General features: G+C 47.2%; 1 protein-coding gene across 10 annotated transcripts in view; it reads right to left on the minus strand.

Moving 5' to 3' along the window:
• The window catches only part of LOC144492402 (ETS-related transcription factor Elf-2-like), a 108,067-nt gene that overhangs the window by 9,984 nt on the left and 85,860 nt on the right, over positions 1 to 12,223 (minus strand). For all 10 annotated transcript variants that reach the window (XM_078210432.1, XM_078210469.1, XM_078210442.1 and 7 more), the window contains 2 exons: positions 9,366 to 9,558; positions 3,885 to 4,256 (listed from right to left, as the gene is read on the minus strand). In XM_078210432.1, the coding sequence (XP_078066558.1) occupies positions 3,885 to 4,256; positions 9,366 to 9,558 (565 nt within the window). The remainder of the gene's footprint in view (positions 1 to 3,884; positions 4,257 to 9,365; positions 9,559 to 12,223) is intronic.

Genomic DNA, 12,223 nt, shown 5'->3' on the forward strand with positions numbered 1-12,223 from the left:
TTTCCTTTTGGTCCTGCAGTCTAGTTGGAGCCGAACTGTACAATAGCTACACGGACATTAAATAGCATGCCAGAAATCAGAAAACCGGTCCTAACCTCATCAAGGATAGCAGGATTTTGAGGAACTTTAACCTGTAGCAATGCCATATGTTCGGAAAGGGGCAAGAAAACAATGCAACACAGGTAATATAAATCCACAAGCACCAACTGTTCTGGCCTACGGCTAAGCAGAGTTGAGAAATGTTCCAGTAAACTGATCGGGTTGGTTCTAACCTCAGTGAAGTAGCAGCCCCAAGGAACCTCATTGAACTCCAAGCAGCCAGTTGCTGAAGTTGGAGACCAGGAACCAATCTTCACTCACTTTTTGATTTTTAGAATCCCAACAGTGCAGAAGGAGGCCATTTGGCCGCCCATCAAGCCTGTACCGACAACAATCCCACCCAGGTCCTATCCCGTAACCTCACATATTTACCCTGCTAATCCTCTAACCTATGCATCCCAGGACATAAAGGGGCAATTTAGCATGGCCAATGCATCTAACCCACACATCTTTCAGACTGTGGGAGGAAACTGGAGCACTCAGAGGAAACCCACGCAGACACGGGGAGAACGTACAGACTCCGCACAAACAGTAACCCAAGCCGAGAATCAAACCTGGGTCCCTGGCACTGTGAGGCAGCAGTGCTAACCACTGTGCCACCATGCCGCCCTAACCTACAATGTAATGGACTACAAATCGTAAAGTGTGATCAGGCTGGATAGCTAGCCAGCATGGACACTATGGGCTGAATGGCCTCCTGTGTTGTCAACTTTCAATGAGAGGGGAAAGGCCTCTTGGGAATTGGAGAGGGCGGGGTGGCCAGAGTTTGAGAATCATGGGTAGCTTTTTGAGGGGATGTGATGACCATACTTTCAGAAAGAGAGTAGCTGATGAGGAGGAAGCGTTCCCAATCTCAGTTAGCAGGGAGGTTGGGTGAATAGCAGGTTAATGGAGTTGCAAATGGGTCTAATGATCAAGGTGAGCTTGACGAGAGGGCAATGGGAGACGAGAGAGAAACCAGAGAGCGATGAGTTCAGGGTGAGGGTGGCTGTGTGTGAGCCGGTGGCAGAGGGAGTCTAACAAATCGTTCCAAAATCCATGACAATGGTGTCCATGTGGTTATTGAACCTGTGAAGGGGCTTGCAGTTCCGAAAGCTTGTGTGGCTTTTGCTACCAAATAAACCTGTTGGACTTTAACCTGGTGTTGTTAAACTTCTTACTGTGAAGGCCAGGATGATCAGGGCAGCAGAGTGGGGTTTGAGGAGACTGGTGGTATTGGAGACAGGAGCCAGGCTTACTTCTCTGGGATGACCTTCACAGCGCCAGGGACCCAGATTGGGTCACTGTCCGTCCCATTCTCCCCGTGTCTGCATGGGTTTCCTCCGGGTGCTCCAGTTTCCTCCCACAGTCCAAAAGATGTGCTGGTTAGGCGCATTGGCCATGTTAAATTCACCCTCAGTGCACCCGAACAGGCGCCAGAGTGTGGCGACTCGGGGATTTTCACAGTAACTTCATTGCAGTGTTAATGTAAGCCTACTTGTGATAATAATAAATAAAATAAACCAAACTGAACTGCAGTGAGCGCGATTCTGGCAACAGATAGTGAGGTCCCACAACTGCTGATGAGGAACAGTCAGATCTGGTGGCTGACAGCTAAACCAGTGGATAGTTTTTATAAATATATAAAAAGGAATAGAGTGGCTAGAGTGAATGTTGGACCCTTGGAGGACGAGAGGGGGGAGTTAATAGTGGGAAATGAGGATATGGCTGAGTCTTTAAATAAGTTTTTTGTGTCGGTCTTCACGGTGGAGGACACAAATAGTTTGCCAAATATTAACGATAGAGGGTTGGCAGCAGGAGAAATACTTAATACAATTAATGTTACCAGAGAGGCAGTGCTGGGTAGACTAATGGGACTGAAGGTGGACAAGTCCCCGGGTCCGGATGGAATGCATCCCAGGGTATTGAAAGAAATGTCAGAGGTAATAGTGGATGCGTTAGTGATTATTTATCAAAACTCGTTGCATTCTGGGGTAGTGCCGGTTGATTGGAAAACGGCTAATGTTACGCCGCTGTTTAAAAAAGGAAGGAGACAAAAGGCGGGTAACTATAGGCCGGTCAGCTTAACGTCTGTAGTAGGGAAAATGCTGGAATCCATTATTAAAGAGGAGATAGCAGGGCATCTGGATAGAAATGGTTCGATCAATCAGACGCAGCATGGATTCATGAGGGGAAAGTCGTGCTTGACGAACATGTTGGATTTTTATGAAGATGTGACTAGGGCGGTTGATGGAGGAGAACCGGTGGATGCGGTGTTTTTGGATTTCCAAAAGGCGTTTGATAAGGTGCCCCGTAAAAGGCTGCTGAAGAAGATTAGGGCACACGGAGTTGGGGGTAGTGTGTTAAAGTGGATTGGGGACTGGCTATCCGACAGGAAGCAAAGAGTCGGAATAAATGGGTGTTTTTCCGGTTGGAGGAAGGTAACTAGTGGCGTGCCGCAGGGATCGGTACTTGGGCCGCAACTGTTTACCATTTATATAGATGATCTGGAGGAGGGGACGGAGTGTAGGGTAACGAAGTTTGCAGACGACACAAAGATAAGTGGAAAAGTGAATCGTGTGGAGGACGGAGAAGATCTGCAGAGAGATTTGGACAGGCTGAGTGAGTGGGCGAGGATATGGCAAATGGAGTATAACGTTGAGAAATGCGAGGTTATACACTTTGGAGGAAATAATAACAAATGGGATTACTATCTCAATGGAAACAAATTAAAACATGCTACCGTGCAAAGGGACCTGGGGGTCCTTGTGCATGAGACGCAAAAGCCCAGTCTGCAGGTACAACAGGTGATCAAGAAGGCAAATGGGACGTTGGCCTATATTGCGAGGGGGATAGAATATAAAAGCAGGGATGTCTTGATGCACCTGTACAGGGCATTGGTGAGGCCGCAGCTGGAATACTGTGTGCAGTATTGGTCCCCTTATATGAGGAAGGATATATTGGCATTGGAGGGAGTGCAGAGAAGGTTCACCAGGTTGATACCGGAGATGAGGGGTTTGGATTATGAGGAGAGGCTGAGGAGATTGGGTTTGTACTCGTTGGAGTTTAGAAGGATGAGGGGGGATCTTATGGAGACTTATAAGATAATGCGGGGGCTGGATAGGGTGGAGGCGGAGAGATTCTTTCCACTTAGTAAGGAAGTTAAAACTAGAGGACACAGCCTCAAAATAAAGGGGGGTCGGTTTAAGACAGAGTTGAGGAGGAACTTCTTCTCCCAGAGGGTGGTGAATCTCTGGAATTCTCTGCCCACTGAGGTGGTGGAGGCTACCTCGCTGAATATGTTTAAAGCGCGGATGGATGGATTCCTGATCGGTAAGGGAATTAAGGGTTATGGGGATCAGGCGGGTAAGTGGTACTGATCCACGTCAGATCAGCCATGATCTTATTGAATGGCGGGGCAGGCTCGAGGGGCTAGATGGCCTACTCCTGCTCCTATTTCTTATGTTCTTATGTTCTTATGATACCAACTGGACTGTCAGTGCTCAAAGGCCACAAGGGCAGAGTGGCCACAAGAGATAGCACGCTCGAGGAACTGAAATATGAGTCAGAGAGATTATAGGAAGTGGGGGTTAAGGGAGGGAAGGCTGGCGATTAATTCAGCAACAATTCAACAAGGTTCATCTCATATTTCTGTTTGGTGGAATTAATTAAAAGGTAGGGAATCTTTTTAAATACAAGTGAAAAGATATCCCACTCTGCAGCCCAGTCTCTGGTTTGGCATCTACAAAAGCTTGCAGTACTCACACAGACAATAATCGTAACATTTTTCCATAGAATCCACTCACCTTGGAACCGTCGTGGTTACCACTGGGATGGATGTTGTAGGCACCTGAGGGAGGACTCCACCATGGCCAGCCGATGAGACCTTCACTGTCGCAGCCCTGCCGATCTTCACCACACTCTGCGCTGCGTTCCGTGAGTTGCGTGGAGGTATCATAATTTTCGGCGTAATGGAAGAGGCGATGTTTTGCACAGATGGAGACGTTATCCCAGACAAGCTGCCAACTGCATCTGTCCGTATTGTAGACGGATACGACCCCCCAATAGAATCCGTTTTGTCTTCGTCAATAATGACTAGGTTTTTGGGCATCTCTTTGAATTGGTAGACCAAGCGCTGCCCCTCCACCTTGGCCAGGATCCCTCTTTGGTAATAATACCTAAAGAAAGAACAAAAGCAAGGTTCTGCATTTAGACAGCGCCTGTCAACACCTCAGAATAGCCTGAAGTGCTTTACAGCAAATGAAGTACTTCTGAAGTGTAGTCACTTTAGTAATGTAGAAATGCGACGGCCAATTTAGCCACAGCAAACAGCAACATAATGATATCTATACAGAACCTGTTTTGGTGATCTCAGTAGAGGGATAAATACGGGCCAGGACACTGGAGCAAATCCTCCCGCTCTTCCCAGCAAAAACAAAACTTGACACCAAATCTTGAAAGACACACAGACATATTCTCCTGCTTTTGTTAAAGCTCCAGTTACAAGGGCATGAATGACATTTGTCAACCTGCACATTGGCCGCTCCAATATTCTGCCAGAAATATCTGGAAGATATCTGGAATCCAGCATATTATCACTGGGTATTTTACAGAGCTTAAAGTGGATGCAGTAAAGCAACTTCACACATTCTTATGCTTCATTTGTGATCCCAATGGCCAATGCCAATACTTGAGACCCGCGGGAGGAAAATGAGATTCGATCCTGGGAGATTGACTTGAACCATCTACTGTTAAGTCGCTTTCAATGCCCTGGGTCATTGTTCAGTACCTGCTAATTTCCAACCACTTGCTTTATAATCATAGGCAGCAGAGGAGCGCCCCCCCCCCCCCCCCTCCCTCCCTCCCTCCTTCGTAACAATGACTTCAGGAAGATGCTCCTTAGCCCACCAAGCTTTCCACTGCTTGGGAGTACACACCCTATGCATTAAGGATCTACAATCGTGTGATAAATTGGGGTTTACTAGTGAGAAGAACGAATGCATCAACTTAAACAGGTTTGATCTTGCAGTAGCACAAACTGCGACTGACAAAGTCGGAAACCAGGATTTGTTTCTTGCGTAGCAAGCACATAGTCCTGGAAATATAATAAATAACTTCTGTCCTTGCAGAAAGATGTTCCACCAGTGGCACAGACATTTTACTGTTAAAACTCAACTTTACAGCCCCAGATGCTGCACACACTTCAGAGATAAAAAAAAGCACAAACGTATGAATATATAGTGTCTGGCAGAACCGCAGGACAACCCAATGCACCTCCCAGCCTATTAAATGTGTCAATGTTGAAATGGAAACACAGAACAGGCTGCACTGCAGGGATTCAATAACGGCAATGGGTTTATAACTTGTTTTAGTGGGTTCACCAGGTGTATTCATGGAACCATAGAATCCTACAGTGCAGAAGGAGGCCAGTCGGCCCATCGAGTCTGCACCGACCACAATCCCACCCAAGCTCCATCCCCATAACCCCATGCATTTACCCTAGCTAGTCTCCCTGACACTAAGGGGCAATTTAGCATGGCCAATCCAACTAACCCGCACATCTTTGGACTGTGGAAGGAAGCCAGAGCATCCGGAGGAAACCCACGCAGAAACAGGGAAAATGTGCAAACTCTCTTTGTTCTTTGTTTCTCGTTTCAAGGCTTCATTCTATGATCATCTTGCTGGTGCCAGTACAGAGCGAGACTGCGGATAGTTGGGAACCTGTCTTGGGGGCAGGGAATTCAGATGGTGTTCGTAAAGTAGAAGTGGAAATGAATAGGGTTGGGAAGCATTTTCTGATCAGGGCCAGTGTGATCTCCTGGACTCGTTTCGATCGCCTCAGGGGGTCGGAGAGGAATTTCCCAGATTTTTTTTTCCCCATATTGGCCCTGGGGTTTTCACTCTGGGTTTTCGCCTCTCCCTGGAGATCACATGGTCTGGAATGGGGGGGTGGGGGTGAGTTAAGAGGTTGTGATGAACAAAGCATCGTAGCTGTGAGGGACAGCTCGGTGGATAGGATATTAGGATGTAGATAGGCTGGAAAATTGGGCGGGGATCCTGGATTCAGGATTCAATCCTGGACCGGGGAGCGGCGCGGGCTTGGAGGGCCGAAGGGCCTGTTCCTGTGCTGTATTGTTCTTTGTTCTCCACAGACAGTGACCCAAACCAGGGCTCAAACCCAGGTCCCTGGCGCTGTGAGGCAGCAGTGCTAACCACTGTGCCACTCCAATGTTGGCCACGCTTTTCTTCAAATAGTGTCGTGGGAACCCAGACGCCAAATTGAAGGCGGGCCTTCAATTCAATGTCCCAACCAAAGGATGGCACCTCTGATACTGCAGTGCCCCCTCAAAGCTGCAAAGAAACGCTGGACTAGATTAAGCAATAAAGTCCTTGGATTGAGAGTTAAACGCACGACTTTCAGACTGAGAGGTGGGGATGTTACAACTGAGCCAAGGCTGGCCCACTGATTGGTTCATGAAGCAGCAGCAAATGAAAGAAAAAGCCTCAAATGAAAGAACAAAAAATGAAATTCAAAGATTTATTTTAAAGTAGAAATTTGCATAGTTCATCTACAAAACTCCTTTTGGTTTTCCGGTTAGAGGCGCATCCCGCAAACCAGGTCAATCATCAAATGGCTTCCGATTTCTGACAGACCTGGAGCCACAAGCCAAATGCTTTCCCTGATTACAGGGGTTGCACAACTTTTATCACAGTGCTGGGGTTGCAGAGGCTTTCTCGGAGACTCAGCGGACTGTCCATTATGGTGCCGAGCCAGAGCAGGGAAGGACCCATATTCAGACCAAACTGGATGGCAATTTAGTTGGTCTCAGCCACAAGATGTCCCTGCTTGGACAATGGACATACCAACACTGACCAAGAACAGGGACTGGGGATGGTGCTGGTGGTTCTAGTCTCTGGCCACTGTCCTTAGGCTAAACCAAACAGTTCATGACTTTACAATGCTATCTGTGCCAGCATCGAGTTTCCAATCCCGACATCCTCTCCACCCGAAAGGCTGCCGATTGCCACCTCTCATCTCACCACCCCCTACCTCAGCCCACCCACTGCTGAAGCCTTCATCCACACATCTGTTACCACCAAACTTGACTATCTCAATGTTTTCCTGACCAGTTCCCCATCTTCCACTTGTCCAAGGCTATGCTGCCCATACCCTGACTCACCGAGTCTTGTTCACCCCCCTGTGCTCGTTAACCTACAATGCATCCGGCAAATCATATCATTTAAAATTCTAATTATTTTGTTCAAATCCTTCACAATCCTGACCCTCTTCACTTCCAACACTAGCTCTAACTTTCTCTAGCCTTACAACCCTCCAAGAACTCTGGGTTCCTCCTCCAATTCTAGCTTCTTGTGTCTCGAGGTTCCTTCAGCTCCATAGTGGAAGGAATACCTTCTCGGCCACAAGGCCTGGAATTCTCTCTCTAAACAATGAAAAGAGAACTTTCAACGCAGAACTGCTAAGAAATCTATACATTAACTATTCATTATACTCGCTTGTGATCATTCTTAATATTCTAATTTTCAAAGTTGCACAAGCTGACGGGAAGTTACTGATCAATTCTAATGAGGAAATCAGTATTCCCTTCTGAGTGTTACACTTTCTTCATTTTTCAGGCTGCCCACATCAGTCACAGGAAAATAGTACAGGCGTTAAACTGGAGACCTGTTCCCATCCCAGGTCACTGTCTGTGCACTGAGATGGCCAACCATGATTCATCCTCCATCTCTACGCTTTGGTGAACATGGTGGTACAGTGGTTAGCACAGTGTGTCAGGGACCCAGGTTCAATTCCGGCCTCCACACTTGACTGTGTGGAGTTTGCACTTTCTCCACCTACGTCTGCATAGGTTTCCTTCGGGTGCTCCGATTTCCTCCCATAGTCCAAAGATGCGCAGGTTAGGTTGATTGGACGTGCTATATTGCCCCTTAGTGTCAAGGGGATTAGCAGGGTAAATATGTGGTGTTCCAGGGAAAGGACCTGGGTGGGATTGTCGGTGCAGACTTGATGGGCCAAATGGTCTCCATCTGCACTGTAGAGACTCTATTACATGATTCTATGAACCACGCTAAACTGTGATAGCATCCTACACTTCTTTTCAATTAAACAAATTTATATTCTTGCCCAAATGCAGTTAATGGAGCACAAGATATCTCATGGAAGAGAAGGCAATGCCCAATTTGTTGTCAACGTCAAGTTATGAGTTAGAAGTAACTTGATATACCAATATACAAAGAATACAGCACAGGAACAGGTCCTTCGGCCCACCAAGCTTTCGACCATACACTGTTTCTATCCCTCTATTCGCCCCCCCCCCCTCCGTATAACAAGCCTTTGCACAAAACATGCAGATATGAAGAATGAATTCAATGTGGCAGAATCAGCAGTTGACTTTCCATATGTTGCAAAATGTACCTGGAGAGGCGCATGCATTTGATACATCCTTAAAGTTCACATATAATTTGTCTGATACCCTTAACTGTGGTGGTAAAAATGACAACAAATCACGTAGTGAAACCTCTCACCAAATTATTAGTTAATCCAACTGTGCAACACTGGGGATATTTCTTTCCTTTAAATGGTCGAGTATTAAACAGTCACAAGTGCAAATAATCGGCATCACCGTGTCAAGGAGTCAATCATGTCATTTTACACGTGCATTATGTACTTGTAGATACTCCTTCCCCAGCCAGCGGCAAACAGCTAATAGGATTTAATTATTTATCATTACTGTCACGAGTACATTGTGGATGAGCCCTGCAATCAAGTTACTGTGAAAGTCCCCTGGTCGCCACACTCCGGCACCTGTTCGGGTACACGGAGGGAGAATTTAGTGTGACCAATGTCCCTAACCAGCATATCTTTCAGATTGTGGGAGGAAACCGGAGCACCCGGAGGAAGCCCACAGACGCTGGGAGAACATGCATACTCTGCACAGACAGTAACCCGAGGCAGGAATCGAACCCGGGGTCCCTGGCGCTGTGAGGCAGCAGTGCTAACCACTGTGCCTTCCGTGACAGACACCACAAGGAACTGCACAAAGGGGATGGAGTACTTCACCCACAACCTCAACCCGACTTTGTATTTCACCCAGCAAAGCTTCACCTCAAAGCGAACTCACTTTAGAATCGCTCGGAAAAGCAATCGGCAAAATTAAATCTATTACACCTTTACATTCTTATCTGAAATAACAGTAACTCAACAAGGTTGCAAGTTCAATGACGGCTAAGAAGTTACAGATTTATTGATTGTTGACAGTGACTGTTACCTTAGTGCCCTACCCATCGTCTCATAGTTCATGTCTGGCTTGTTTTTATGCTTGCCCCAGAGCTTGGATACGGCCTTCGAGTCAACCAGCTTGAAGATGCCCTTTTCCCGCTGCGTCCACTTGATGTATCGAGGGCAGGTGTTTTTGTTTTGTAGTAAGTCCAGGAGGAATTCCCAGAGGTACGTAGTGTTCCCTGGCAAAGCAAAACACAGCACACTCCAGACAAGGGTAAAGTTCGACAGTCAATTACAATCCCTTCGGGCCGAATAAAACACATCACCTCCGTCAACATTTCTCACAGATAGTGCCGCACGCTGTTTCTGCAAAGCACAAGACCAAAACGGTGCGATGCAAGCTTCAGCTTTTCCTCTCCCCGCTATCAAGGGAGGGGAAGTGACCAGGGGGCTGCTATCACTCAGCTGCTTGGCTGACAAGCACGAGCGGAGGAAGCATTCCGAGCTCGCTGTCTGGACTCACCTGTCTGCAGGAGATACCCGAGAAAGCGGGATTTGAGGAGAGGGACCACAAAATAAGTTGAGCACAGGGCCCTCGGTACAAGTGAAGATTGCAATGCTGGGTTAAAAACTAGAAAGTCTAAGTACTTTCTCCTAAGTGTTATATTTTATTTAAATAGCAACGCAAGAGAAATGCTATTATCGGGCCCCTCCTTGACTGTTTTAAAGTCACCATTAACATGGAGGGTGAGGACAACATACAATCCTTGAACTTTTAAGGTTCGTGTAACACTGAATATTGGGACAATTGACCCAGGCCCCAAACCTTTTCTCCTCGCCTGAAGACGTTTACTCTATGCTAGCAAGTGGTTACACAATAATGTCACCCTCGGATACCTACGGTTCGAGTTTCTGTCTTTCTTCTTGTGAACTTGGGAAGGTGACTGAGGTAGGAATTGGGTCGTGAAAGACCTTAACCATCACCTTCAGCACAGCTGCTCTACCCATTAGGTGGACGTGGAATTTTCAAGTAGTAGAGATGACCATTCAGCCCATTGCATCTGTGCTAGCCGGTTGAGTTATTTGGTTCATCCTGTTTATATCACTTCTAATTTTTTTCTTTTTTAAAAAAAAAACATTTAATCCATACCCGCTTTTAAAATGGATTTTTAAAATGGATTGGTAGGGCGGCACGGTGACACAGTGGTTAGCATTGCTACCTCACAGCGCCAGGGACTCGGGTTCAATTCCGGCCTCGGTCACTGTCTGTATGGAGTTTGCACGCTCTCCCCGTGTCTACCTGGGTTTCCTCCGGGTGCTCCAGTTTCCTCCCACGGTCCAAAACTGTGCGGATTAGGTTGACTGGCCATGCTAAATTGACCCTAGTGTCAGGGGGATTAGCAGGGTAAATGCGTGGGGTTTTGGGGATAGGGCCTGGCTGGGATGTGGTCAGTACAGGCTCAGTGGGCTGAATGGCCTCCTTCTGTACTGTAGGAATTCTATGAATATGCGCCAGAAACTCCTTCCCTCGCTTTTCTGCCCTACAACTAGTGGGAACGGATCTTTTATAATTCTGACCATCAGATCTTTTTAACCTCTCTGTTCTCGGGAATTCCCAGACCCACGGCCTTATTATATTGCTTCTACTCCTCCTCTTTCACCTTCCTGCTCCGGAATGACCAGGGCCACCAAAGCCTGATGAAACTATTTTTAATTCATTCATGGGATGTGGCTGGCTCGGTCAGCCATTACTGCCCATTCCCAATTGCCCTCAAGAAAGTGGTGGTGGTGAGCCGCCTTCTTGAGCCGCTGCAGACCATGTGGTGTAGGTACATCCACAGTGCTGTTAGGGAGGGGGGGTTCCAGGGTTCTGACCCAGCGATATGTCACCCAAACGACCACGTTTTCATTTACTCCCCGCCAGAAACATCAGGATTTGATTCAATTGAATAAAGGAGATTATTCTCTTCTCATGCACACGGCCTCCCCAGCACCCATCCCACTCCCAAAGGGTCAAACAAGCTGGACTATATTTCCTAATGAGGATTGAGATAGCTGATATCTCCTGATAGGGTGGCACGGTGGTATTGGGTCAATGGCACACAAGTACCTCACAGCCAATTTTACTGCGGGGGTTATAGCAAACCTGATGTAGGTTTTTCCCCGCATGTTCTCTCTTATACATTGCCTTGACAAATCAGCAGCTGGAATGTGGTTACAGTCACACATTCTGCTTTCAGACAGTAAGGATTGTTCTCCTTTATGTCTTATGAATTCTTCATCTTCCTCTCCCAAAGACAGATTCCTTACTGAAGAAGTTTTTTTTTTTGGGGGGTGGGGGGAAAGGAGAGAATGGGGTTGTTGTTGCACCTGAGCATCTTCAAGCACAAGGCCTTTCTCTGTGAGAGAGTCTGAACAGTGAGTGCCACGAACCATCTGGCTGCAGAGAAATCCAATGCCCACTTCCAGCAAGGGGGTTGGTAAACCGCTGACATGTAGGCCCTTCTCCCCATCCCAATATGTGGGCCAATCAAGTCCATTCACCCGCTCCGAATACCTGCCCAGCCGGGAGGAACAAGCTCAGCTCAGTTACAGAGTGAAACCAGAGACTTTGCCTGGCTCACTGTCACTGGCTAAACGCCCTCGGCAATCAGCTATGTACACTTACTCTCTTGTCTTGCTCTGCAATGGCAAAATCTTCAGGAAATTAAAATGAAAAATCTGTACGAGCGCTAAAGGGTTAAACACACACACACGCACACACACACACACACACACACACACACACACACGCACACACACACACACACCTCGGTGCACATAACAGGAAAACACCACCCATAAGTATCCATCCATAAATTGTGGGCAGTGCAACCATCATTTCCCCGCAATGGGCGGTCACTT

Source organism: Mustelus asterias, chromosome 1, assembly GCF_964213995.1.
Source record: "Mustelus asterias chromosome 1, sMusAst1.hap1.1, whole genome shotgun sequence".
NCBI lineage: Eukaryota > Metazoa > Chordata > Chondrichthyes > Carcharhiniformes > Triakidae > Mustelus > Mustelus asterias.